Source organism: Fukomys damarensis, unplaced genomic scaffold, assembly GCF_012274545.1.
Source record: "Fukomys damarensis isolate Sample0158 unplaced genomic scaffold, DMR_v1.0_HiC HiC_scaffold_30, whole genome shotgun sequence".
NCBI lineage: Eukaryota > Metazoa > Chordata > Mammalia > Rodentia > Bathyergidae > Fukomys > Fukomys damarensis.
This window is the reverse complement of record NW_022900942.1, coordinates 47,310,932-47,338,747: the sequence shown is the minus strand read 5'-3', so window position 1 is coordinate 47,338,747 and position 27,816 is coordinate 47,310,932. Positions and strand designations below refer to the sequence as shown.

The 27,816-nt window shown below is 42.3% G+C and overlaps 1 protein-coding gene across 2 annotated transcripts in view; it reads left to right on the top strand.

Moving 5' to 3' along the window:
• Mocos (molybdenum cofactor sulfurase) overlaps positions 1 to 12,359 on the top strand; it is a 46,737-nt gene extending 34,378 nt beyond the window's left edge. For both annotated transcript variants that reach the window (XM_010638037.2, XM_033757514.1), the window contains exons 12-15: positions 1,439 to 1,544; positions 4,439 to 4,577; positions 9,688 to 9,792; positions 11,658 to 12,359. In XM_010638037.2, the coding sequence (XP_010636339.1) occupies positions 1,439 to 1,544; positions 4,439 to 4,577; positions 9,688 to 9,792; positions 11,658 to 11,810 (503 nt within the window). In that variant the 3' untranslated portion in view covers positions 11,811 to 12,359. The remainder of the gene's footprint in view (positions 1 to 1,438; positions 1,545 to 4,438; positions 4,578 to 9,687; positions 9,793 to 11,657) is intronic.
• The last annotated feature ends 15,457 nt before the right edge of the window (positions 12,360 to 27,816 follow it).

Here is a 27,816-nt window from a genome sequence, read left to right as displayed (position 1 = left end):
TATATATATATATGAATAAACTGTCTTTAGGTCATCAGAAATTTTACTGCTTTCATTTTCTTTCTTTACCTCATTTCTTTCCCTACTTCCTCAACAGAATTTTATCTTAATGTTGTCTTTTGTATGCGTGGAAATCTTTCACTGATTGCTCTGTCATACTTCTGTAAAGCTACAACATAATTTGAAATGTTTAGAAAACTTTTGAAGCTGGCTGAGATCCTAAGGGTCTAGGTGTCAGGAGATTCCTTCTGGATCGAGTTCCTAAGAGTCCTCAGTTGATCAAAGCAGCTAAATATATTGTATATTTTGAAAAATAATTATTAAATATAAAGAGCCAAACTTGTTGAAAAAGAACCTCTCACTGAGCCCGCTGAGCTCTGTGCCAGTGGTTACTGTCACTTAGGGCCAGTACCACTCTGTTCTGATAGACCTTACTTAAGTAGTCAAGGGCTGGGGAAGGAAGGCGTTGGTTAACACACTGTCACTCAGACCTTCTGAGGCTCTTGACCGAAGCACAGGGACCTAACATTAAAATTAAATCATCTGTCCCTTGACAATTTAATTAGGTTCTGCAAGTTTGGTGGCTAGTAAAGAATTGGACTCCATCTGACCTATAGGACAAAACCCTAGCTTTGGAGACTTTATCTTCTCAGTCCCAGCTCCAGGGTTTTGAATGAGGCTTTTGTTTGCCACTCTGGAGACTTTTGGCCCTCTGGGGCCGTGTGCCTTAGGAGACCTGTGGCCTCGCTTCTGTGAAGTTCCAGAAGGGCCTTTGTGGAGGGTGCACCTCCCTTCTCTGGCAGAGCCCTTTAGCAAAGAGGACAGAGGGAAGCAGACAGCCTGGATGTTCTTGTGTGCTTTGGGGTCCATAGTCTTGCTTTGGAGGTGGCTTACTAGGTCCTGGCCCAGGCAATCCTTTTTACCAACAGCTTGAATAGCGATAGTGAGGGTGGGCCCATCAAACAAAGCCAGGTTGCCAGCGATTCTGATGGGCTTTGAAATTTTCTTTCAGTGGTTTTATCTTTTTCCTTTCAGTAGTTTTAAATCTTCTACCGCTTATTTCAAGTCAGTATCTTTTCCCTAATTAGATTCAGAAGCTCCCAGTGGCCTGCCTCCCTGTCAAGCTCCTCTGCCTTGTCCTGTTGAGGGGTGGGTGTGCTCCAGTCCTCCACCAGTCTCTCTTCTGCTCAGAATTGCCAAATCTCCTTTGCTGGATCAATTTCACTTCAGCATTTTATTATTGTTGTTTTTTTCCAGGTTATTTCACATTCCTTTTGGGGTTTGGGGGATTTGAGCCATGCTTAGAACAGTTTTGCTTTTGCCAGCTCCCACCCCACCAGGTAGAAATAGTATATACCTTTGAAAATGTCAGTCTGTGGAAAGGAAACTTCATTAGTGTTCCAAAAGAGCAACTCTTCAATACTCGCTTCATTTTTAGATCAGTCTACTGGCATAACAGCCGCCCTTTCTTTGGTGAATGAGGCACAGTACCTGCTGGTAAACACATCGAGCATTCTGGAACTTCATCAGCAATTGATCACCAGGTAAGACATCTTCCACAGGCCTAGCAGACAAGTGGAAACACACCTGTCCCTAGGAGCAAGGCCAGACACCCACCTGGGGAGGGAGGATCTGGGAGACGGTGAGTCCAGACCTTTAATTTCCAGACGAGAAACTGAGGCCTAGCACAAGTCAGTAGCCCTTTTGGCCAATTCCCATTCGTCTTTCCAGGGGTTCTCATCTATGTTCTGTGTTAGAGTACTGTTACTGTAACAAATGCCCGAGGTAACCCATTTATGGAGTTTGAATAGTTTTAGAGATTTCAGTCCATGCTTAGTTGGCCTTGTTGCTTTGGGCCTGTGGCAGCACATCGTGGCAGAAGCACAGGGGAGAGGACACCCCAGTTATCTCACAGCAGGGCAGGGTAAAACAGGGAAGGATGAGGGCCTCACAACCCCATTGGGAGCACACCTCTCATAACTGCCCAAAAGCTATGAGGCTCCACCTCTTAAGTTTTCACCACTTCCCAGTAATACCACACTGGGGACTGGGTCTTCACCACCATGGACCTATAGGGTATACTAACGATCTAAACTACACCATCTTCAGTGCTCCTTGACACCTTCACGATTCCCAGTGGAACTGTAGCTTTCATTTGTTAACCATTCTATTTCTTAATATTTGTTTTAATTAAATTGTCACCGCCTTGACCCTATTTCATTGACCACCTTCCTGTTGTCACCTCAGACCCCTGGCCTAGTTTGCAGTCATTTTGAGGGTTGCAAAAGAGTCAGTATGAAAGCCTTTTTCATATGATTGCAGGTGTACTTGGCTTGTAAGGTGCACCACCAGATGTAACAAGCACCCCACCCCCCCGGCACAATGCTCTCTTGAGGACTCAGTGTCAGCAGGCCAGCTCAGTACTGGAAAGGGCTTGGGGCCAACCCTTCTGTTTTTCTTTAAAGGAAACTAAAATATCAAAGTAGCCAGACAATTAGGGAAAATAACCCAGGTGTTACGCTAGAACTGTGCTGCACATGGGCTCCATATTACTAGTGCACAGGCCAGGGAGGTGGGTACACACCTCTGGCAGCCGTGCAGCTGAGTATTTTGGATTGTCATGTGCCTCATGGTCACAGGCTTACACACTTGGAAACACACAAATTCAGCTTAATAAAAGTGGTCCAGAGTCCCTCCTGGGGCTCTTTAAAGATGACCTGTTGATGATAATTCTTGTTCATAGTCTTTGGTGAGACCATACAACAGCATTTTCTTGCTGTTGCTCAGTTTGACCTCCTTGGGAGCAGAATTATGATGCAGCTACAGGGTCCCGGGTGTTCCATGAGTTTTTCTAGCATGTAGGGACCCTTTTTCTCAAGTACTCAGAATAGGAGACCAGGGGTCTGCAGCTTTCTGTTTGTTTTGTCCCCCAGTGATATTTGGCTTTTTTTGGAATAAGTATTTATTAGTACATGTTTGTAGTGTATAATGATTATATTCATTGAGGGGAGTTGGTACATGTACATAACACATTATTATTTTTTTCTGGGATACTTGATGTGGAAAGATAGGAGATGAGTACAGGCTTTCCACAACTCCGGTTCTTATCAGTAGGGGGAGACATTTCTCTCCATTTGGTTTAGAGCAAGTCTGATGGGCGGGGCAGATAGTCAAAGGCAGAGAGAAACAGCCTGTGACTAGCCCTGTGGCCCCTGCTTCATATGTCTTTGTGGTCTATTTGCAGATTTGAGGGACGATCATGTGCATGCTTACCACTATAGCTTTCAAACAAAACAGTTCCCTTTCTACAAAACACATGTTTTATAGAAGCATGTGTAACCTACACAGTAAATCTGGAATCCAAGGATTTGTGGAATGGAAAGTCTTAACCCTCTCGTTTCAGATGAGGAAGCCACAGTCCTCGCAGGTCATGGGAGCTGCATGTTGTTTGTGAAGAAGCTCAACTTGGTCCTTAGCTTTTCATGTGCTCTTTGCTGGAAGGGGTTGGGACATCCTGGAGATAATCCTTCTCCCCCAGCCTGTGGCCTTTCACTTCTGTGTCCAGGGCAAATTCTACTATGTGTGAGGATCCCTCCAACCCCCAAAATACACCAATTCAGTAAAAAAAAAAAAAATTCACTGAAGTACACAAAGTCCAAATGAATTTTTACAGACATATGCACCTGTGTAACCAGTACCTCCATCAAGTAGAGACCATACCCCAGCAACCTCTCTTGTACCGCTTTTTGGTCAATTCCACTGAAGGACTTAGCCCTCTTCCAAGTTCTTTCACTGTGGGTAATTTTATTTGTTCTTGGACTTAATGCAACAGGATCATACAGACTGTGCTCTTTTGTTGGGGAAATTTTAAGACCTGTCTTCAGTGCATTCCTGTGTGGGCATTCATGGAGGCTTTGTGGTAATAAAAACTTAAACAAGGATGATAAAAATAGCAAATGCTGGATAAAACTGCAAATAGAATGGAAGTTAGGGAAATTATCCTCTATATTTCTTTATGATATTTCAGTATCCAAAAGAATGTGTGCTCTTGGTGCTTTGTAGGTCATTGGTAATTCAGCTCTGTAAATGCTTTGTTCTGTCCCACTTTATAGAACTTATTTTCTCAGAAATTAGTTCGCTTGGCTCCATTGATCTGGTTTCCTAGGCCCTTCGTCTCTTTGGCTAACACATTCTCACTTTTTGCCTGGTTCTTGTGAGCGTCTACCTGGAAGTGAGATCATGTCCTGGGACGGGGGGCACCGACGTGTCTTTGATGGGCGAGTCTCTCTTAGCCTTACATGAGTGGTATGAGTTTGTTCTGATCATCTGTACATCAGGCCAGAGTAGAGTGGGTAAAGTCAGGCGTTGCGTGGCAGGCATGGTGAATTATTACCCTGTAACCCTCCCTCCACTTACCCATTGCGTATGTCTAAAACAGTGGTGAGAATGGAAAGGAGGAATTATTCCCAATGAAAGATCTCATCTCACGGTTCCGGGCCAATATCATTATGAATGGAACAAGAGCTTTTGAAGAAGAGAAATGGAATGAGGCCTCAATTGGTTCCTTGCATTTCCAGGTAGGTTCAGGAAAGTTCCGTTATCCTTTCTCTGGGGTTATCAGTGACAATTGAGCTCAACCCCAGACTTGGATGACACCGGTGAGAATCCCTCCCTATTCTTGTCACTTACCACGTCTTTCCATGTCTCACTCCCCACCAGGGTGGCAGTGGAAATTTCATATAAGGAGCAGTCACTGTGCCCTGTATCTCCAACAGAAGGCTAGGTGCCACCTCTACGTTGTCATCGTGTCTAGGCTTAAATCTCTTTTCTTGGAATGCTTGTGTCTGTGAAATCTCATCCTCCTGGAACTTGCTGGGCTTTTTGTGCAGCAAGCACAGGGAGAACCAGAAGCCTGGGAGTCGCTTGGTGCCCATGGCCACCCTGTCTCCTCCACATGCTCTACCTTCTTCCCTCCCTGGAGCTGGGGAGGAGACTACAGTCATAGGCAAGGCCACTGACGTCATCTCGGCCCAGGCTTTAGTCTGCTGGACCTTTGCTGTGGCTTCAAAGATGGGAGAAAGGGAAGAAAAGTGTGGCTATCATCTGTACTCCTCGCACAAGGCCCTGTGAGATCTGCCCATACCAACTTTCCTGAGCCATTATCCATTTTGCTCCATGCCTCTGATGCTGACCTTGTCTGTCTCCATAATAAGCTAGCCTTCCTATACCCGCATCTCTGCCTTTGCTGTCCCTTCCGCTAACGTATCACTCCCGAGTGTCACTCAGGGGTCACCTCCTTGGAAGCGTGGCCTGGCCCAGCACATTCACACTCTGCACAGTGTCTGCTTGTCCCTCCATAACACACAGGGTGGGGACTGAGTCTGTTTTGTTTCTTGCTGTCTATCCAAATATAGTACATACAGCGCTGGCTGTGTTAGTACCCAGTAGGTAACTGTTGAGAGAATGAATGGACAGCAATAGCAAGGAGTAGCTGGGAACAGAGCGATGGCTCATTTGTAGAGAATGTGCACAGTTCTTCAGTGGGAATGACATCATTTTAATACTGGTAGTGTGTTAGCAGGTGGTGTGAACTGGATAGAATGGGGCTGGCTACCTGTGTCCAGGCTGTGCATACACAGCAATCATCTCTCCAACATTCAGAAAAGCAGTAAACAGTACTTGAAATCATTATTAATGAATTTCAGGTCTGGAGTGTGTGTGTGTGTGTGTGTGTGTGTGTGTGTGTGTGTGTGATAAATAGCAAGATAACAGCAAAAAGTCTCAGTGATTTTTTAAAAAATCCATTTAACTCCCCAGACATCTTGGTAGCTGTCCTCCTCCTCCCTCAGAAAAAAAGTGGTCTCTTCTCTCCCAGATTCTCTCCCGTAAACCTTTCTCTGGCACCATCCCTCCTGCCATTTCTCCTAATTCCTCCATCCAGACTTCTTCCTGTCTTCCTTAATTTCCATCAGTGTCTCTGCTATGTTTTAAAAACACCTGCCCTTGCGTGTCCTGTCTGGAGCAAAGCAGGCACTATGTATACCTTTTTGGACAGGCAGGAAGACGGAGAGAGTACGAAAGGAAGAAAAGAAAGAGACAGGGAGGGAAAGAGAACTAAAGTGAACCAAACTGAGATTGCTATCAGAAACTCACCTGGTATCAGAAGCACTTGTGTTTCTGCAGGTACCTGGTCCTTAAATGAAAAAAAAAAAAGTTCTCATTAAGGAGCCTACCTTTCTGAGACAATGTCTAGCTAGCATGCTTTACTTTTTAAAATCAATAGCAGATAATGACATTTAAAATATGTATACTCTTTGGTCCAATAATTTCAGTTTAGAAAATTTCACTTTGCACAAATGTGCTACCAGATTACTTATTGCAGTATTGTTATAATTGTGAGAAAGTAAAGAACATTCTAAATATCCGTAGTAGGTTAAATAAATGATTCTCACTCTGTACGGTTGTACAGTAGTGCTGGGTAGACTTCAGCTAGCACAAGATACAGCTAATGCTCTGTCTTTTGCAATGTTAGAGTTTAAAAGATGTTTGTTGTTGATAACTGTGCTAGAGTCACTACAGAGAGACCAACCTTCCCAGCCCATCATCCGTTCTCCTCTGTGCGTCTGATGCTGACCTTGTCTCCTTCCCCTAAACAAGCTTCCCCTAACTGTTTTTTTGAAGGGCAATTAGCAAGACTTTATTTTTCCATTTTTGTCTTGTTAGTACATGGGTGTAGTACCTACTGATCGTGTTTCTCATGGGGCATTGGTTCTTATACATAATACGTCTCAATTCAGTCTCCATTCCTTTCCCTTTCACTTCCTCTCCCTTCCCTCCATTTCTTGGTCTCCTTTCCATTTGCAGAAAGACCTGCCTCCCTATTTCCTATTATCAGTCATTTATTTTGCTCCTTCTTTATATTTCAGGTTTCCCATATAAGAGAAACCATGGGACATTTCAGCTTGCGTGCCTGATTTATTTCACTTAGCATTATGGTCTCAAGGTGCATCTTTTTTCCTTCAAATGCCTTGTTTACCATTTAGGACAGAGTAGTACTCCATTGTGTATAAGTACCACATTTTCTTTACCCATTCCTCTGTCGGTGGACATAGAGGCCCCTTCCAAGATGTAGTTAGCTATTATGAATTGTGCTGCTCTGAACATGGATGTGCCGTATCACTGCAGTATGATGGCACCTTTCTTTTATTTTTTTAAAATATTTATTTATTTATTTATTTTGGTTTTTTGAGATAGGATCTCACTATGTAGTTGAGGCTGACCTGGAAATCACTATGTAGCCCAGGCTGGCCTCGAGTTTGCAGCGATCCTCCTGCCTCAGCCTCCCAAGTGCTGGGATTACAGGTGTACACCACCATACCCGGTGACACCCTTCTTTTAGAGAGCATCTTTTACTGGACATCATCAAGTCATAAATACTTTTCTGTTATGATCTCTTTAGGAGAGATTAATTCTGAAAAAATATACAAATAAGAGAGAGAAAGAGACAGAGAGAGAGAAAGAGAGAGGGAGGGAGAGAGAGAGAATTATGTGAATTAAGACCTTGACTGCGCAATTATTGATAACAGCAAATAATTAGAAAATATTTATGTGGCTTTAAAGGAGAAAAGCTAAATACAAGTCATGGGAGTTCCAAGGCACCCATGGGGAGAATTACATAATGTGCAGATGATTTGGCTTTGTAAGTATTTGAGAGAGACCCTTGTGGCCTTTCAGTGCCAGTATGTGGTCACACAGGCACGGATTGTGGCTGTGGCAGCTCCGTGCCACTGTGCAAAATGCTCTGTAGCCCCTCAGCAGCACTGGTCTCTCAGGACAGGAGGAGATACCACTCCCTACTGTTTTCTAATTCTTCATGCTTCTTATTCTTTGACCTATTTTTCAGAGAGTACGTATGCTAGAATACAAATATCTAACTTACCAACTGAAAAAAAAATTACCAACTGATAAGAGTACTAGAAAAATAAAGACACCCTTAAAAAGAACAACAGTCTAAGAAAATTATGTTCTTTGTGTTGGTGTCTGAAGAGTGTCTGGAAAAATGTGCTCCCTTCTGTCAGTTTGCAAAAATGTTTTGAGAGAGCCGTTTAAACAAGCTTTCAGGATTTTTACCTATTGTCTGTTAGTGGCAAGTGGAGCCTGGGCCTAGGGCTGGTGTGTGCTGCTGGCCTCCCATGTCCCTTCCACAGGCACTAGGCCCACCATGTCTGCCATTTTCTAGGAGAACAATGAGTTTCCACTTTGAAGTATCCTGTATCTTTTTTTTTTTTTTTTTGGTACCAGGGATTGAACTCAGGTCCTTGAGCTTGCAAGGCAGGCAGCAGAACCACTGAGCTAAATCCCCAGCAAGTTTCCACTTTGGGCCATGACTGAATGCCAGGCATGGGCTTGGCATCCCCGAAATAGTGTCTGGAATCCTAGTTAAATACAGCTAGGCTTCTGGATGCGGAAGTGAGGCTTGAAGAGGTCATAGGTCTGCCGAGTGTCACAGACGAGCATGGGGCAGAATTCCATTACAGCACACACCGGCTGCTTTCGTGGCCTAGAAATCTTGACTTTGATACTACAGAGAGATTATGTTTCCAGTTTTAGTGATCAGAATGTGAGTGATAGGAACAGACCAAAGCATATCCAGATCAGTGTTTCTATTTTCAGTACTTAATTTGTGTTTGTCCGTGAGTGAGCAAATGAGCAAGGAGAAAATGATTATAAGAAAACCATTTGCTGGATATGCTGTGCCTATGCTACTTGGGAGACTGAGGCAAAAGGTTCACTTGAGCCCAGAAGTTTAAAGCCAGCCTGGACAGCATAGTGAGACCCTGGCAAACAAATACCTTTGTATCTTTTATGTGTGCAGTAAAATAATTATCTCCTTACTGCTTAAGGTTTTCTTTTTATATTAACATTTACAGGGGGATATTCTTGCTAATAAAAGCGATTAAAATCTCAAGATAAATCACCAGTTTTAGAAGTTCTACCATCTCGTTTGACCTGTGTTAAACAGTTGAATATTTTGTTTTATGTGTTGTGTGTTTGTGTGTGTGTGGTCTATCTATACATCTATACTTTAAAAATACACACTAAAATTGTACTTTTTGCTCACTTTAATTTTAAAAACAAATATTTCTTAATTTTATTTATAGGTCTTGATAGATTATTTTTAATGCCTGCATGATATACATGCTGTAGATGTAGCATGGTTTGTTTACCCATTCTTTTCTACTATATCATGTATAAGATGGTGCCAAGTTTTCTCAAGTTTTCTTTACTGTCAACAGTATAAGGTCAAATCCTCATACGTGACTCTGTGTTGGTACTGCTGGTCCCTCTCTCAGATTCAGTCCCTAGAAGTGAAGGTGCCAATCAAAGGTCCTGGTCACGTGAACGTCCTTTTGATGACTTTCTTGTCATGGCCCAGCGCTGGCAGTTTCTTCTCTCCTCATTTGACTTCCCCATCACTGAGTGCTTTCCTTCCTCAGAGTCCCTAGCATCCCCTGAGAACAGTCAAGATGCTCTTTTCTTTTCCTATGAATCCCTTAAGTAGCAACTTTTCAGCTGACAAACCATGTAGCTAACCTCCCTCCTCACAGGGGCCACTTTTTGGCTTTCTCTAGTTTTCTGTGTGAGCCCTCCCTGCAAAACGCCAAGGTCTTGTCATTTCTGTGGCAGGTTCTGGGGCCTTGTCACAGATGCCAGATGATTTGCATCAACCAGCAGACTGGGCAGCGAAACCAAGACGTTTTCCAAAAACTCTCCGAGAGTCGCAAGAGAAAAGTAAGCATGTTTGCAAACTCGGACATCTTGTTTTAAGATCTGGATGTGATAGCAACAGCACTGTTCTGACACTGGGTAGTTTGCTGCACTTTCCAAAGCCAGTGTGCCACCATTTAAGGTCTAATTTTGTCTATTGCTCCATTTTACTTTCCTTTCTGTTCAATTTCTCCTTTTTTGGGGGAGGGGGTGTTTTTGTAAAAATTTAATTTATTGGTACATTCTAGGTAGACAGTACAGCTACATTCATGGGGGTGTTTGTTTTATCACATTTTTTTTATGTTCTCAAATCTTGTTCAAGATATAAGGAGTATAAAAAATAAAGTAATTCTGTTGTCTTGCTCATTTTTTTCTTCACTGTCAAGATCTTATAAGAGTAAAATGGCTTACTGTGATAGAGCAGCTGTGTAAAAGATTTCCTAAATTTCATTATACTGACCCTGTCGTTCATCTTTTCAGAGTTTAAAGTGACTAAATGTTATCAGGGATTCCAGATTATAAATACTAAGCATTTACACCGATTGTTTAGAAACATTTATTTTCAGCGTTACATTTTCTGTTAGGACTTTTTGTTTGTGAAGAATTGCACGAAACCAAATAAACAGCGAGGCTACATTAAAAATTTCTCACAATTTCACAGAAATCATACAAATTTAATTTTTGTCCAAGAATGAATTGGCTGGTTAATTCATGGTCAGATGTTCTACAGCGTTGCCTGTGTTTCTTCAAAAGCGGATTCAGGGCTGGGGGTGCAAATGCAGCTTAATGGTAGAGTTCTTGCTTAGCATTACGAGGCTCTGGGTTCAATTCCTAGCACTGAAAAAAAGGGAGAGGTTCTGTTCACAGTATTTGATTTTTGCAAGTCTCCTTATAAATATGGAACACACAGGGTCTTAGGCGGTATTGCCTTTCAATGCTACAGTAGTGTGTCTGCTCAGTTGTTGCAGGCCACATTAATAGGGCTGAGGGATTTTGAGCCTGCCCCATGTAGGTTGGAGAAGGGATGGTGGACAAAATTACCATGGGGCATGGAAATACCATTTCTTAGCATCATTTTAATTCTTATGGGCAAAAACTTTTTTTTCTTGGTACTGGGGATCAAACTCAGGACCTTATACTTGCAAGGCAGGCATGATGCCACTGAGCTAAATCCCCGGCCCCACAAACTTTTTATGTTCAAATATTTGAACCCTGACCCTCTTCACCCGCATGGGCACAGATCCTAAGGAATTAACTCAGCCCCAGCCTGGGGCCTGGGATACGGGGGCATTTGAAGATGTTGTCACAGGAACTAACACATCTGGGTCCATCTCACATTCTCCCAAGGGTTCTTGATGGTCCTCTTGCATTGCTGGCAGTCATCGAACAGACAAAATTCTTCATTTTTAGACATTTTATTTTTATTCTGGAAAATTTGGAGAACTTTACGTATGCATTCTCAAGGAAAGTGCAGGAATTTTCCATCGTCTTCCTCATATGGCGTTTACATTAGAGAATAGAGAAAAAAATTAGATTGGCAGTAGTCAGAGGCTAAGAACAGGACATGCTCCTGCGTGAAGCTCAGGGCCTATGGGAAAGAGTGAAGAGAGTGTGGCCAGCAAGAAATAGGTGTGGGGCCACTGCAGGGAAGGCAAACCTTGGAGGGAGATTATTTAGGTCCTAAAATTAGGATTCTCCTCCTGTCCGGTGCATTCTCCTATGTAACAAATATGACCTTCCAAGTAATTTAAACCCCAGTAACTTACATGTTGCATACATAATTTTAAGGATCTGACTTTATCTTAGGTATCATTATTATTTGCAAAATTATTTTATTTTTAACCAAAATAATCTTGCCTTTCTGGTTTTTGCTCTTGTTCTGTGCACAGGTGAACTTCGGTGTGTACCTGATGCATACATCCTTGGATTCATCTTCTCCGTGTTTCCTGTCTGTGGGGTCTCAAGTGCTCCCTGTGTTGAAAGAGAATGTGGAACACCGTGACCTGCCTGCTTCTGAGGAATGCCGAGATCTTGTCTCCTAAAATGTTTTTTTTCCCCCAGAATGCATTTAAGGTTTTCTTTTCCAATGATTTCTACTGTTATAAAGATCTGAGGCTTGGTCCTGTAAAATTTGGTCTTTGAACCAGGGCAGTTCTTTCTTTTCCTTTGGAAGTAGAGCATGCTCTCCTCTGGTTCTTCTGACTTCTCACTCAGGTTTGCACTGGTCATGCCAGAGGAGCAATTCCAAGGCCTCAGGACTGAATGCTGTGCCCATTTGTATGGGAGCGAGACTCCCATACAAATTTGAATTGTGATCATTTGCAGTCAGATGAGATTTTTTTTGTGTGTGAGGTGGAGTCTCACTATATTTGGGTCTGGCCTTGGGCTCCTAGGCTCAAGTGTATCTAGTAGCTGAGACTACAGGCATGCACTAGCTTCAGATGAAGTTTTGAATGTAATTCATTGGGATAGTTTAACCAAGTATAGGTTTTTATTTGGCCATTTTCTTAGAATCCTTAGGATCTTTCCAGCCTCTTTGTGCTGAGGAAGGGGTCTGTGCCCACTGATCTTAATGGTATAAGAAGGTGCCCCCGCCGCCTGCCTTGTAAGCGCAAGGTCCTGAGTTCAACCCCCAGTACCAAAAAAAAAAAAAAAAAAAAAAAAAAAAAAAAAAAGAAAAAAAAGTGGCCCTCTCCCTATGTACATGGTAGGAATAGGTATTCCTTGAGGGGCATTTCCACCTGGATATTTATGTTCTGAGCAAAGGTACAAGTCAGCAAACTCTTCATCTTACTTCCTGCCCTTGGCCCCTTCTGAGTTGACACACTGAGGTCTGGTCCCAAGCCTGAAAGCACACTCAGCACCAGCTGACAGAAGTAGTTGTCCTACCTCCATGAGCCCATTGAACATTGTTGGACCAGATGCTCAAATACCTGTACACCAGTCCAGAGAGGAGCGCTGGAATTCAGGGCTCCTGTCGACACCACCTCTGACCAGTGCTCCGGACTATGTTCAGTGGCGGAAAGCTCACTGTCTGATGAAGTGCCCCATCCCACCGAGTTTCTAGAAAGTTGATAGCTTGGATCTGCACCCTGTGACTCCAGCCCTGTCATCAGAAGTGCAGAGGGAGCACGTCCACTCTGCCAGTGTCCTCCTGAAGTCTGTCATCCATGTGTGAACCGGGTCCCTTCTGCACCTTCCACCTGGATTGTCCACTTCTCTTCCCACAGCACTACCATGTCTCTCTGCTGCTTGGTTGGTGACCACACCAGGCTCAGGCCTCCCTCCCTCATCTGTTCAGAGCTCATGGGATTCGGAGTCAGTCTGTTGCATCTTCTCATTTGTAGTACTTTATGTTGCTCCTGGTACTCTGTGGCGTGAGTATACACTCTTCTCCAGTATTGATGAGAGGGAGCCTCGGGGCTTGCACTCTCATTGGGTGTGAAGAATTAAGTGGAAGAAGTACAGGAGTGATCCTGAGTTCAGTGGAAGGGGAGGCAAATGCACCCTGCAGCATGGTCCCAGACCTTGTGTTGACAGGGGCAGCCCACTGAGTATGATGGGAGCTGTCTCAGGAAGCATGTTCTAAAAAAGTGTGCTCACCTGTATCATCAATGTATTTTCAGGTACCAAAGACTAAACCTTTTGCACACTTCCACATGTGTCACCTTTTTGTAGTAGATACTGGTATGACTGATTTCAGACATCTTAACATAAACTCTCCCCTGCAAAGCACAATTCTGTAATTATTTCCTTATAATTAGTGATTTAACAGCAATCTGTCTAATAAACCATAAGCTCCATGAGATCAGGACTTGTTCCTGTTTGGGTCAACAGTGTATCCTCAGTGTTGGCAGGTATTAGGTGCTAATAAAATTTATTGACTAAAGTAATTTAATTCATTGATTAAACTTGTTTTTATTAATTTAGAATTAAACTTCTATGGTTCGGATCTGATAAGACCTTAAAGGCTCATGTGTTATGAGCTATGAAGTGAGTGGCTTTGCTCTGCCATTTATTTCTCTTCTCATGTGTTCCCTTGCCGGATGCCCAAAGTAACAGGGTGAGCCAACTGTGGACCAAATCCTCCAGAACTGTGAGCCAAAATGAACCTTTTCTCTTCATAAGGTGATTGTCTCAGGTATTTGTTACAATAACAGAAACCTGACTGACATACAGACCTGACCTACAGGGCAAATTTCTCACAGGAGAGGAAACTGGTGAAGGTCATTTCAGAGGGTGGTAGTGAGTGTGAGGGCATGACGCAAAGGCATGGCTTGAGAAGAGGTGCCTGTGCAGACTGACATAAAACTAACATCTTCCATGTGGTGAGAAGGGCTGATGAAAAACTCAACTGGTAAGTCAAAGATTAAGCCAGGTGTTGGAGGCTGAGACAGGAGGATGGCAAATTTAAGCTCAGCCTGGACAATTTACTGACTTAGTGAGGCCCTGTCTCAAAATGAAAAGAGGACTACGGATATAGTTGAATGTAAAGGCTGTGGGTTCAATACCAACAATACACACACACACACACACACACACACACACACACACACACACAAAACTTCCAAGAGTCAAAGGTTAGTGGTGGAAAGTTATCCATAAATAAAATTAAGCCAAATGGGAATGAAGAGCAAGAAAGTAATAAAATACAAGAAAGTCACAAAGTCAGGGAGGCCCACAAGAGGAGGGGGCCTGAGCAGAAATTGCCATGGAATGAACTGCGGTGAATGCTTTGACTGGACCTGTCCCATCAAACTGTGGAAGTATTTCTATGTGCTTTGTCCTAGGAGTCTGTGGAAACCCTGAATAGTAGTTTTAACTACATTTTCCAGAGGAGGAATGTGAGATTCCAAGTGTTTAAGAAATTTGCACAAATCTATATAGCTGGTAAAGACAAAACTTTCAGCCTGTAAATTATAAATTATAAATATGTAAAATTATAGAACTTGTTTCTAAGTTTTTACAGTTGGTATAAAGAAGTATGACATTTCAGTGTGTTGGTCTCATGTCTGCAACCTTGCTAAGGTCACTTGTTTGTCCGAGTTTTTTAAAAAAGATTTCTTTGGATTTTCTGAATAGGCAATCATGTTATCTGTGAATATATGTATAGTTTTATTTTTTCCTTTTGAATCTCTATAACTTTATTACCTTTTCCTGTCCTATTGCGCTGGCTATGCTTTCTAGAACTATATTGAATAAGAGTGGGCAGCCTTGACTTTTCCCAAGTTGGGAAGTAAAAGTATTCAATCTTTCACCATTAAGTATGATTTAGTTCTTTTTGTTTGTTTGTTTTTGAGACAGGGTCTTGCTATGCAGTTCAGGCTGGACCTAGAACTCATTGGAATCCTCCTGTCTCAGCCTTATGAGTGTTGGTATTACAGGTGGGTACTATCATGCTTGGCTTCTAGTTCTTCATTGGGTCCAGAAAATTCCCATCTTTTCCTGGGCTGCTGAGTATTTTATTTTTATTATGAAGTATTACTTATAGCATCAATTGGTATGATAATCAGAATTTTCTTCTGTGCACGATTATTACTATGGGGGATTGCACTGATTGATTTTCAAATATTGAAACCATCTTGCATGTCTGAAAACTCCATTGGTTCTAATATATTATTTTTTTCTATAGTCCTAGGTTTAATTTGCTAATATTTTTTTGAGAATCTTTGTTCACAAGAATGCTAGTCTATAATTGTCTTTTCTTGTACTGCCTTTTTATGGTTGGTAAAATCTCGAATTACAATGTAAATTTGTCTCATTCTCTTTTCTGCTCCATCAGTTTTTGCTTAGATATTTGAAGCTGTATTTTTTTGGTGTAAGATCATCGTGTCTTCTTGTTTGACTAGTTCTTTTGTCTCTAGTAATTTTCTTTGCCCAGAAGTCCAATTTATGTGCTATTGACATAGCTCTTTCTAAGAATTATGGGCCAATGTGTCATCCTTAGTCCAACAATCTGAAAAGATTATATATTATGACTATATTGAGTTTAAGTGTACCATGATGTTTTAATTTTAGAAAATTAGACCATGAAGCAAATTAAATTGTCTCAATCAAGGAAGAGAAAAATTTTGATTAAAAACTCAAAATGTCTTCATGTGTAAAAATTCTTTTAGCAGGGCTGGGGATTTAGCTCAGTCGCACTGTGCCTGCCTCACAAAGGCAAAGTCCTGAGTTCGATCTCCAGTACCAAACAAACCAACAAGCAAAAAGTCTTTTAGCATAATACTGATTGCTCTAACAAGTAAATAACAATCTCCATAGCTGAGTGGTGGTAGTGAGGACAGAGGTGGGAGTGGTGTGATAGTCTGTGATGTGACAATCTGTGGCCCAGCGCAGTCCGCAGAGGTGTCTACCTTGTAGTTAGCTGTGCAGCCTCTTAAGAATGGTTCTTTGGTCCTCGGGGGAATCTGTGAGCTGCACTCCTTGTTAGCTCCCCTTATTCTTGCAGGAATTAGTTTCTGTTGTTTCCAATTAGGAATCATGACTAATACAAATTTGGTATCTGATGTGTACTTTTCTAAAATACACACAAATCAAAATTGGCTAAGGAGAAGAGATGGGGTGTTGGATAGTATGGGTCCAGCTATGTCATACTGGGAAGCTGATAACCTTTGTTATCCCCTGGTAAACTATTTAGTCAAACTTGCCTGTTGCCATTTGAGACGTTGACCACGTGCCAACTTTATGACATATGTTGGAGGAAAAACAGGAAAAAAAAATCACAACTTTGGGGTTCCTTTTTGCAACTTTCAGCAAAGATTCACAGAAGAAAGATAAATTTAAACTAGGTAAAGACCATGAAGGACATGGCGATCACATTATCAAGAACTCTAAAAAAATTAAGGTGGAGCTGGGCGTGGTGGTGCACACCTGTAATCCCAGCACTCAGGAGGCTGAGGCAAGAGGATTGCTGTGAGTTCAAGACCAGCCTGGGCTACATAGTGAGTTCCAGGTCAGTCTCAACTATATAGTGAGACCCTGTCTCAACCCCCCTCCCCCAAAAGGCGGAACTCTTGAGCTTTTAGAAAACTTTGAATGTATAGTGCTGTGCCCAAAGAACTCATAATTCTCAACAAGTGTCATGTAACTTTTAATACCCAGAGTTAACTTAAATAAAGACCTTTAATTTTGGGGGGAGATCTTTACTAGCAAAAGTAGCACCAGCACAGACTAGACTATCCAAGGTATATCTACATCTATATCTAATGTATATCTATATCATCATCTATAGCTATCATCTATCATCTATCATCTATCATCTATGCTTCTACGCCTTCAGCTTCCATTGGGAAGAAAGAAGAATCTCAAAGCTACTCAGCTACCAAAAAGTGTGTATTTGCAAAGGAATGATCCCTTTTCAGAAGTGGCCAGGGAGGGTTATTGAAATGAAAGGACATTTCATTGAGTGAACCAAGGGTCACAGAGAACAGTGAATTGATATAGAAATACAAGCTCTTTGTGGGAAATGTGGAAAACAAAAGTGAACAAAAGACAGATAGCCTTTTATCCTATCACCTTACCAGAGATACATAGAACCTTGAATGCTTTGGTAAATAGAGTTCTAGACTTTGCCCTGTGCAACCTATAACTGTGTTCTTCAATGCAGCCTTTCTTAATACTTATGTCCCTCTGCTCTTTTCATTGATGGAAAAGCCACGTGTGACATCCGTCTTTCCAAGGCCCTTGTAGTAAACTCAGTCCTGGGCTTTCTGGGTAGCTCAGTGGGAATAGGAGCACCCATCTGTGTCCCTCTAGATAGAGATTGGATCCTACTCTGAATCCTTTTCTGCCTTGCCGTCCCCCTCTTCCGGCCATCTTTCCACAAGCTCTGGTCAGTGACTCTTAGTTGACCAAAGTGCTGATCACTATGCTTAGTGCTGGGGGCATAAAGATGCAGTTTACATGGCCCTGCCCTTAACGACTGAGGGTTTAGTGGTGAAGCCTGCATGTGAGCAATAAACACTAAAAAAGTCTATTCATTATTTCCCCCAGGGAAATCGCCTTTTCTATGAGTTACTTTGCCATTTAGAAATTAGAATGAAACATTCAAAAATGTGTTTACATGCTGAGTTTGGTTTCTAATTTATGAAAGAATTTATAAAACCTGTTGAAATGTGGTCTCTGTTAAGAAATCCCAATTGGATAAAAATACTTATACTGAATTTGTAGTAGTTGGACACTTTCAACATGTTTTGCTTGTGGTTCAAATTAGCTAGTTCAATAATAATGTTTAATGAGGCTGAGTCATTAATCTACTCAACAATATTTAATTCTTCCCCATAGAAGCGTTGGTGGTTTCTTCTGTGTTGTCATAAGATGTAGAAGAAAACAGATCACTTAGTGAGAATGGCAGATCAGTATATTGGAATTTTGACTGTAGTAAATAAAGATGATACATACAAAACATTTATACTTTTTTAAAATTTAAACATTCTGATTTGCTTAAAAGAATTTGTTGATAATTGTTAATATTTGAATGGATATGATGAGCCGGGCACTCCAAGTGCTTCACATAACTTCCTTGAATTCTTACAACTCTGTAGAGTAGGATTAGTATCTACATGCTGCAAATGAGGCATTGCGGCTTAGAGAGCTTACATTTCTCACCTAGGGTCAGAGGACTTGTGCATATCAGGGATAACGTTTGAGCCCATTCCTGTCCCTTTACTATGGTAAATGGCTGAATCAATATAATTGTGGACATTGTTCTAAACATTTCACATGTATTAAATTATTTGCTCCTATAACATGTTTATGAGGAATAATCTACTACTATTATAATCTCTATTTAAAATGAGAAAATTGAGGCAGAGTTTTCTCTGTCCCAGAGGTGGTAAGTGGGGGAGCGGGGATTTGAACCCAAATCTCTAACACAAATGCCCGTACTCTGCTCACCTCGCTCAAGGAAAGCCCCTATTGTTTAATAAATTGCTTTGCTTTTGGTACACATAAAAAACATGAAAAATAATCATTGCTAAGAAACGTGCTCACAAAGTATGATGGCTGCGGCACCTCCCCTTGTACTGTGGGCGATTGTGAGCAGAGGAAAAGTCACAGTTCTTGCATTGAGGAGCTTGGTAGTTCACATTGGTGATCACAGGACAATGGCACGTTGATGGAGGTCAGGGGGCAGGTTTGTATCTAAGAGAGATGAGGTGAGCCTAGGGGAAGGGGAGTAGAGTTCTGCAAAGATGGACAGAACAGCAATATTTCTTTGGCTGACAGGAAGCTGTCTAAAACGAAACTGCCAAGCTACTCTCAACTATAGCTACCTCTGACACACAATATTTTGGGACAGGAAGGAGATAAAAAGGCCATTTGGAGCATGCCACAAACTCTCAGTTGTGATGAGATAAGTCAGGTGCTGGAACAGCTGGTTCAGGGAGTGGCTATTAGGACAAATCGTGCCCCATCTTTCTCAGATCCCTTAATATTCAAAAGGGAGGTTGTGAACTCCTGAGGAGAGCACGAACTTAGTGGTTTTAGTAGATCCAGAGGTGAACTGCTGAAACTGAACACTGGCGCTTGAGAACGGCCCTGACACAAGAGGCCCACCAGGGCAGCAGCAGCGGAACCATTCATTGGGCAGACGGACTTCCGAGCACCCTCAATCTCAGCAAGGCTGGGACTCTTTGTGCTGCAGGGAAGAGTTCAGGGTGCGCAGCTTGTCTTTTCCTAGCCTCCTTTAACCTCTATATATTTGGTCTTATAAATCTTCAGATTAAAATCACGGCAAACACCTCCCCATATGAGCAAATTACCGAATTTAAGTCTTATCTGAAAAGAGGGGGGAAACATGCTATTTATAAAATTGTCGGAGAATGAAGTGAAACGTTTTGTAGTATTTAGTACAATGTCTCAAACTAATTATGCCCGAATAAGCCATGCCTACCACCCAGTGGAGCATTAGATAAGTGCAGCTTTTGTTACATTCAGGAGGCCAAAATTATTTCAAATTAGGTTAGAAAATCTCAATAGAACAATGGCAGACAGTAGGGTATTTCTGACTCTACCTGGCTTCCTCAATGGACCAGATCTGAGAACAGTTTCATTACTGATGTTAGAGCCCTTTAAAAGTTAGTTCCAGAATCCCCCCCCCCATATCAGGGTTCGAACTCAGGTCCTTGTGCTTATAAGGCAGGCGGTGGCGCCACTGGGCTAACTCCCCAGCCCAGTTCCCAAATTAAGCATTCTTTTAGGAGCTCTTATTTTTCTTAGATTTTTTTTCAAAGATGTGTGGAGTTGGCTATTTTGTCAGATGTTTGTCAAGTCTGTCTGTATATGTATATGTATAACTTTGCAACCACACACATATATATTATATATATAATATGAAGCTTTGAAGGTTTGGTATATAGATAATTTATATATAAGATTCTGCACAGGAAAATGATGGTATCTGAAGAGCTGGCCCAGTCCCTAGTCACCAGCCATGACCTCCACATTTTCTTTTTTGACTCCTGAGCTACAAACCCCAGATGTGTAGGGACCTGAGCCTGTACATCTAAACTCTGTCTAACACTTTGAAACAGTGTGGCCAAAAGAGGACACCTTTAAAGAAAATGTAATTAACTGGGCACAGTGATATATACTTGTAATCCCATCACTGAGGGAGGCTGAGGCAAGAGGATCACAAGTTTGAGTCCCACCTGGGCAACTTAACATGACACTGTCTCAAAAAAATAAAAATTTAAAAAGATCTGGGGATGTAGCTCAGCAGTAGAACATCTCTGGGTTTGAGGCAAAGTACTGAAAAAAAAATCAAATGATTAATACCAGGGAAATCCTGGAAACACGAACAAGAATACTTGAGAAAGGATAATCAACAGATAAAGAGTTCTTGAGAATTAAAAACATAAGTGTTGCAATAGAAAATTCAGTATAAGAAAAGAATCATTTAGTTAAGCAAATCTTCTACAAAGTAGGACAAAATAATCAGAGGTTAGCAGAACAGAAAAGTTAAGAAAATTTGAGGGTCTGTTAAGTGGTCCAACACTCAAAACAAGAGGAGTTCCAGGAACAGCAAGCAGAGAACACTGTGGGGAGAAGAAATTAGCAAAGATACGATAGAGAAACTTTCCACAGTGAAGAACAGGGTCTCTAGCTGAGAAAAGAATCTACTGAGTAGATTCAACCGGATGAACAATAAAAACACTAGGTTACCTGGTCATGAATTATCAGTGTATTGGAAATAAGAAGGTTTCTAGGACAGGGGTAAGGGGAGAGAACCCAGGAAATTAGAGGACAGTGAAGCGATGCTTCACAACTCTGGGTAAACATAATTTTCAAACAAGAATTATATATCGTGTGTGTTAGACTGGTGTAGAGGTGACTGCAACAGTGCTTCATAGCTGAGTACTCTTTGCAACAACCTGACTTTGCTTTTCCTCCCCACAGGGAGTAGAATCCATCTCCCCACTCCTTGAATCTAGGCTTGCCTTGACTTTACTACCTGCCCAAAATTGGAAAACTGACAAAGCATAAATTATGAGCCCAGGGCCCAAGAAGCCTTGAAGCTTTTGTTTTAAATTTTTGTTTTGTTTTGAATCCTGGGGGTTGAATCCCAGGCCTTCACACAGAACTACATTCCCAGCCCTTTTTATATTTTATTATTATTTTAAAATTTTAGGGTCTCACTGAGTTGCCCTTGCTGGGCTCCAACTTGCCTCTTTGAATGTTAATTTAAGGCTACCTATGTGAAGAAGACACCTCCAGCCTGCTGAAGGAGAAGCCATGAGGAGGGTAGATGAGCTGTCCCAACTGAAGTCCCCTAGACCAAGTAGCTGACAGCCAGTATCTATTACCGATGGGCTGGGCTGGGGGAGAGACTGTTTTATAAGCCCTAATCAAGCTTCTGGATGACTGCAGCTGCACGAGGAACCCAGATAAGCCCTGCCCAAATACCAACTTATAGAAGCAAGAACAAATAAAATGGTTATTTTGAGCTAGTACATTTTGGGGGTGGTTTGTTATATAACAAAGACTACATAAAACAGAAATTGGTACCTAAAAGTACAGTGCTGCATAACAAAAATCTGCACCAAGTGATACTGATTTTAGAACTGGGCAGGGGCAAAGCCTGGAAAATTATCTAGGAAGCTACTTGAAAGTGCGCAAAGATGGGCCCTTTCAAGAGCAGATTCTCAGCTACAACTCCTCTGATCCAGAGACCTTGACCTAAGGTGATAAGATCCATGCCCGCTTCACACCTAAATACAATGGTAGGGCTGGGAGAGAATAACTTCAGGGGACACACTCATTTAAATACAGTGAGACTGGGAGGCACACGGCTGGCACTGATCCACAGCAATTCTGAAATCAAGCCAGGTACCTGTTGTCATTTCTTCCTATTCTGGTAAAGTAGGGTCCACTTCTGCTCCCAAGTTCACTATTCTTCCTACCTCTTGGCTCCATGCTCTGATAAAACCTTCCTAATTGAAAAGAAAAGGCTCATTCTTTTTTTTCCCCATTAAGTTTATTGATACTTTTTAGGCATACAGTACAGTTACATTCATCATTGGGATCTACCTTTACATGGCATATCTTGGTTCTTATCTTTTCCCCATTCTCCTGCCCTCCCTTCACGCCCCTCCACCCTTCCCTATTTATAAAGACTTTGTTTCCATTTTTTCCCTTTTCTCATATTTTTTTATTTTCCCTTCTTACCTTTCCCTACCCCTCCCACTTCCTCTACTCCTTTAGACCTTTTCTTCCTATTATACAATATCAATTATACATTTTGATCCTTATTTATACTTTTAGTTTTTTATACCAGAGAAACTATTCAGTATTTACACATGAGTGTCCTGTTTATTTCACTTGAGTGTGGCCTCAATGTGCATTCACTTAGCTATAAATGTCTCTAGTTTTTTGTTCTTTATGGCTGAGTAGTACTCCATTTTATTTAAAAAAACACAACTTCCTTATCCAGTCTCCCGTTGATGGGCAACTGGGCTGTTTCCAAGTTTTAGCTATTACAAATCAGAAAAGGCTCTATTCTTGTAGCTGGGTAGCTTTCATACTCTTCTTCTTACTTGAAGTTCCCAAGGTCTCTGTTTGGATAATCTCAGTTCCTTTTGGCTCCCATTGGCAGTACTTTCATCGATACAACAATCTTAAAACCTTTTTGGGTTTTCTGCAAATCTTAATAAGGTTCAGTGCATGTGCCAAATATTGTATCTGTAATTCTTTTATCTTTGGGTTTTGTCAGGCTGCTGTAGAACACTACTCTCAAGATTTCTAAAGCTCCTTGGTTCAAATGAGAGATCTACAAGACAATGTCTTAAATCTCTCTGTGATCGTAACAAAGGGTCTTGAAAACACATTTTAAAAATCTTTAAAGGTTTTATCAAGGCCTTTTTTTTTTTTTGGTACCGGGGATCGAACTCGGGTCGAGGCAGGTGGCAGAACCACTGAGCTAAATCCCTGGCCCCATCAAGGCCACTTCTTACATTGAGAACCTTTTGCTTCCTGGACAGAGTGAGGGTGAGAAATTGCTTTAAATAATCCAGGGAGTTTTAGGGACTCCACATTTCCTTTAAATCGTGCTTGAAAACAGAATTCATTGTAATAGTAGCTAGAAGTATCCAATAGATACTTTCAGTATCTTGCTCAAAGATCTCTTTACCAACTTCAAAAGTTCATTAGCTACACTGTGTATTTTCTCAACTACTATAGGAAATAGTCTTGCCTATTGCTTAATTGCCACAGCTCACACACACTAACCATTTTGTTGTTTCAGTCAGCAGTAGCAATTTCCTTACCATTTTTCATAAAATATACCTGGTTTCTTGTCATGGTAACCAGGCCAGCATTCCAAGAGGAAGAGAGAATGTTGCTGGTCAGCCTCTTGGAGCCTGATTTCAGAAGTTACAACATCAGTTCCGCCTTATTCTTTTAGTCAGAGCAAGTCACAAAGCCCACTCCATGCAAGAACTGGAAATGTGGGGTCCAGCTTTGGATGAGAGAAATGGTAAAATCATATTGTAAAATGATGAAACACAAGAGGTGGAGAAAATGTTTATCATTGCTGTGTTTTGCAACAAAACTCCCACACCAAAGTAAGTGCAGTGACAATGGATAAAGACATTCTGAAACATAAAATTTCTTGAAAACTTATCCTTTCTCAGGAAGGTATATATTTACACAAAACAAGGGTGTAAACCATGGAAGAATAGGTCAAGTGATCTGGGAACTAGGAGAGTCTCCAAAACAGGAGAAGCCAAAGACATTTCCAGGATAGCGCTGAGAGAGTCACATGTTCCAAATTGGAACAGGAGAATGGAAGACTCCAACAGGGTTCTCCAAGAAGTCTATGTCATGAAAACAACATATAGTTGAGAGATTATTTGACAATATAGGGAAAGGCATTTTCTGAGCTGCTGTAAGATATTTTGAAATTTTAGCTAGCTGTTCAAGAAAAAATAAAATATTGAGGCAAACATTAACTTCAGAAAAACAGAAATTTGTTAAGAAGGGCCATGTAAGCATGTATACCCCTTGGCTCAAGTGTAAGAAATGCCAGCATAACCATAATTTAAAAAATCATGAGTATGCATGCCTGTAATCCCAGCACTTGGGAAGGCGAGGCAGGAGGATTGCTGTGAGTTTGAGGACAGCCTGGGCTATCTAGTGAGTTTAAGGTTAGTCTGAACTACATAGAGAGACCCTGCCTCAAAAAACCAAACAAACAAAAAACCAGTGAGTAAAGATTTAAAGAAAATTGTGTTACTATATTGGGAGGTTGGAGGAAGAAAAGTAGACTATGAAGAAGCTAAACTTCTCATATGGAAAGTCAGTGTATTATATCACAGTCAGTGTATTACACAAAATATAGTCCTATTTAGAAAAAAGTGCCCCTGGGAAATGAAGGGTCAGGTGGGCATTATAGAAGAAGGGATTGACTTTTTTTTTATAATGACCTTTTATTACTTTTGATCTTTAAAACTCAGATAAAGTATAACACACACAAAAGAAATTATTTAAAAAGTACGCTCAGAAAAAAAACTGGTTGTTAATCAAAGGAGAAATTATTATTAATCACAGTTTCAAGAGTGTGGTGAAGGCAAAAATCTTTAAAAAAGTTAAGGATAGCCTTGATGATTAAAATTTTCAGAAGTTTCATCTTAGGTGAAAATTACCTTGTGAAGTTTTAGGATTAAAATTGACTAACATGAATTCTAATCCTGAAAGAATTATAGTTTATTGGGGGAGGCATATGGTAAGCAAGTATTTAAAAGGCAACCCAAAAATTGCAATAGTAGGGAATATATATATAAAGTGTTGGAGACTACCAAAGGGACCGTCGTTGTTTGTGGTGGAGTTGCAGGTGGTTCTCCAAAAGAGCTGATGTTAGAAATATAGAAATAAGTGTTGAAGGATAGGTGGGTTCAGTGGGCCAGTGACACAGGGAGAACATTCTAGTTTGAGAAGCTCACCATGAACAAGCTCAGCACGTTTAGGAAAGGGTGACCCATCCATGTGGCTTGTAAGCAGTGTGTAAAGTGGGGAATGACAAGAGATGAGCCTGGTAGAATGGAGCAGGACTTAGAAGGCCTTCCTAGTTCTACGGGGATGTGGCAGATAAGAATTTTACTTAAGTGTGACACATCAAAACCGTATCTTAGAATGATAACTGGTTCTGGGGAAGTCAGTGGAAGACCACATGCAGGATGTAAAACTGGGGAAAGGAGATTCATGAGAAGACAACCATAGGAAGGAATGGCCACTCATTCATTAGACATTTGCTGTGTGCTTTCTCTGTGGAGAGCTAAAATATGCATGGTCCTTGCCCTAGAGCTGCTTCCCATTTGTTGGAAGCAGGGGGAATGAAATAACAGTAACCGTTGCTGCACTGCTCAAGGCTCCAAAGGGCTTGGAGAGCACTGGAATTAGGACAGTCAGGGAAAGAAGCCTGGCTGGTCACAGACTCCTAGAGGAGGTTCTAGTTGGGCAGCCAGGTTGAGGTGTTGGGTTGAAGGTGTTTAGTGCCATGTGGTAACCCCGGTGAGGTGCTCAGTGAAAATCAGGGCCTAGAAGAGAGGAGCATCAACCTCTCCATGAGTACCGAGTTGTCTTCCAAGTTCATGAAGGTTGAAGAGCAGTGAAGCCAGGGGAACCCAGACAAAATGTGACAAGGGCCAAGATGGGCCCCAGAGCCCAGGAAGACTCCAGAAGTGGGTGGAGCTGACAAGGAGGGAAAAGGAAAACCCAAAGTAGGTAGAGGTAGAACAATTGACATGGAGTGTGAGTGTTGGGAAAGAATTGTTTATGGCGACAAATGCTGCCCCAAAATGGGGAACAGAGTCTTGGACGAGGCAGGTAGGCTGGCATCCACAGACTTGGAATGGGAGGGAGGGATTGTGCTCTCAAAGCCACGGGATGTACAGAAGAGGTGGTGTGGATGCTGAGAGTGGTTCTCTCTCTCAGAAGCTGAATAGAAAGTGAGGGAGAGGAGAGTCAAGGAACTACAGAGAGTGATAGGCCTTATAAAGGCAGGACTTCAGGGTGGAAGACATTAGAATGTTTATTCTCATCAGTGAGAGCCACATAACTTGGGCCAATTATACAACAAAAATTATGGACCTCTTACTAAAAATTTATTGAGAATTTCAAGATGGCGATAGTAGAGTGTTAGGTTTGCAGTTCTTTCAAGTGCACAGCCCTGTGTGGCCACACAGGTGGCACACCAGGGAGCCAGGCCTCATTCTCAGGTAAGAGGACCAGGGAGGAGGAAGAGGTCTGGATTTGAGACAGATCCTGATCCAAGTGGGAGAGAGGGACTAAGGATACAAGTACAGGAAACACTGTGAGCCGGAAGGAAAAACAGTGTGTTGGGCATCTCCAGAGATGGGGCAGAGGGAGGGTGGAGAAGAGGGAATACAGGCAGCTCACACTTGCTAAGCCTCTTCAGTGCCATGCTGGAGAGACCCTTTTCTTTCCTGAGTAATCCATGGAGGGAAGTGGCAGCGTTTTGCAGCAGCATGAGCGGAGGGGGTGCTCACCTTGAGCTGTGCTGAGTGGTTTTGGGTAATGATGGGTCACAGAGTGGCTCTCTGCTGTCAGCAGGCACTTGGCTGATGGGGCAGGAGGGACCAAGAGAGGGCTGTGGGAGGAGGCCCTGTGATGAATGGCTATGACCCAAATTGGGAGAACCAGGAGAAACAGGGTGGCCAGACGACTGAGGGGCTCCCTCAGGGAGCCTACGAGGCAGGTGTGAAAGGAGTAGGCTTTGTGGCTTTAGTATTCTCACCAGGAGGAGCTAGTAGGGTGGTGTAGGGTCTGGCCAGAGGACTTATTCAGAATGTAGCAGCAAAAGCAAGCAGAGATAGAAGCTCTTCCGGGAGGAGCGGGACAGTCATAGGAGTATTACTAAGTCCAGGATACGCGAGTATGTGTGGCAGAGAAAGAGTCCACGGAGTGAGGCTCTCTTCTCTCGAAACCAGAGAAAAGGGAGAGAGATGCGAATCTGGTATTACCGGTGAGCGACCCTTTCCTCTGAGAGGAAAAAGGAACATGGAATTTGGCTGTGACCAGGGAATCCAGAGCCCCGTGAATTCTCCTTGAAAACGAAGGGGGTCGCCCGTGAGCAGCCTTGCTGCTCCAACCAGGAAGAGGCAGGCCAGCTGCAAAGGTTCCCTCGAAATGTTGGGATTACCGGGGATCCCTGGTTCTCCGAGGCCCCTCTGCAATTCGGAGATATCGATGGCAGCGCCCCTCTCTCCGATGCCCCAGAAAGTCTGTTTAGGGCTTACAGAGACTTCACTGAGAGGCTGAGGTGATGCAGTTCAACCAATATCCGCAGGGCACACCTGAGGCCAGGTCCAGGTCCCGGAGCCTTACCTCGCACCCCACTTCCCCGCCTGGGGCCGGGGCCCCTAGGTTTGTCTCTAGAGTTGAGCTGCCTGGAATCTCCAGTTTAATCTTCCTCCTCTTTAGCGTCTTTCTCCCCAAGGGGAAACCTCCCTGTAGCCTTCTCCTGGGATCCCCAATCGCCACCACTATCCTTTTTGGTGCTGAGAGCCTGCCCCCTCGTCTCCCGTTGCC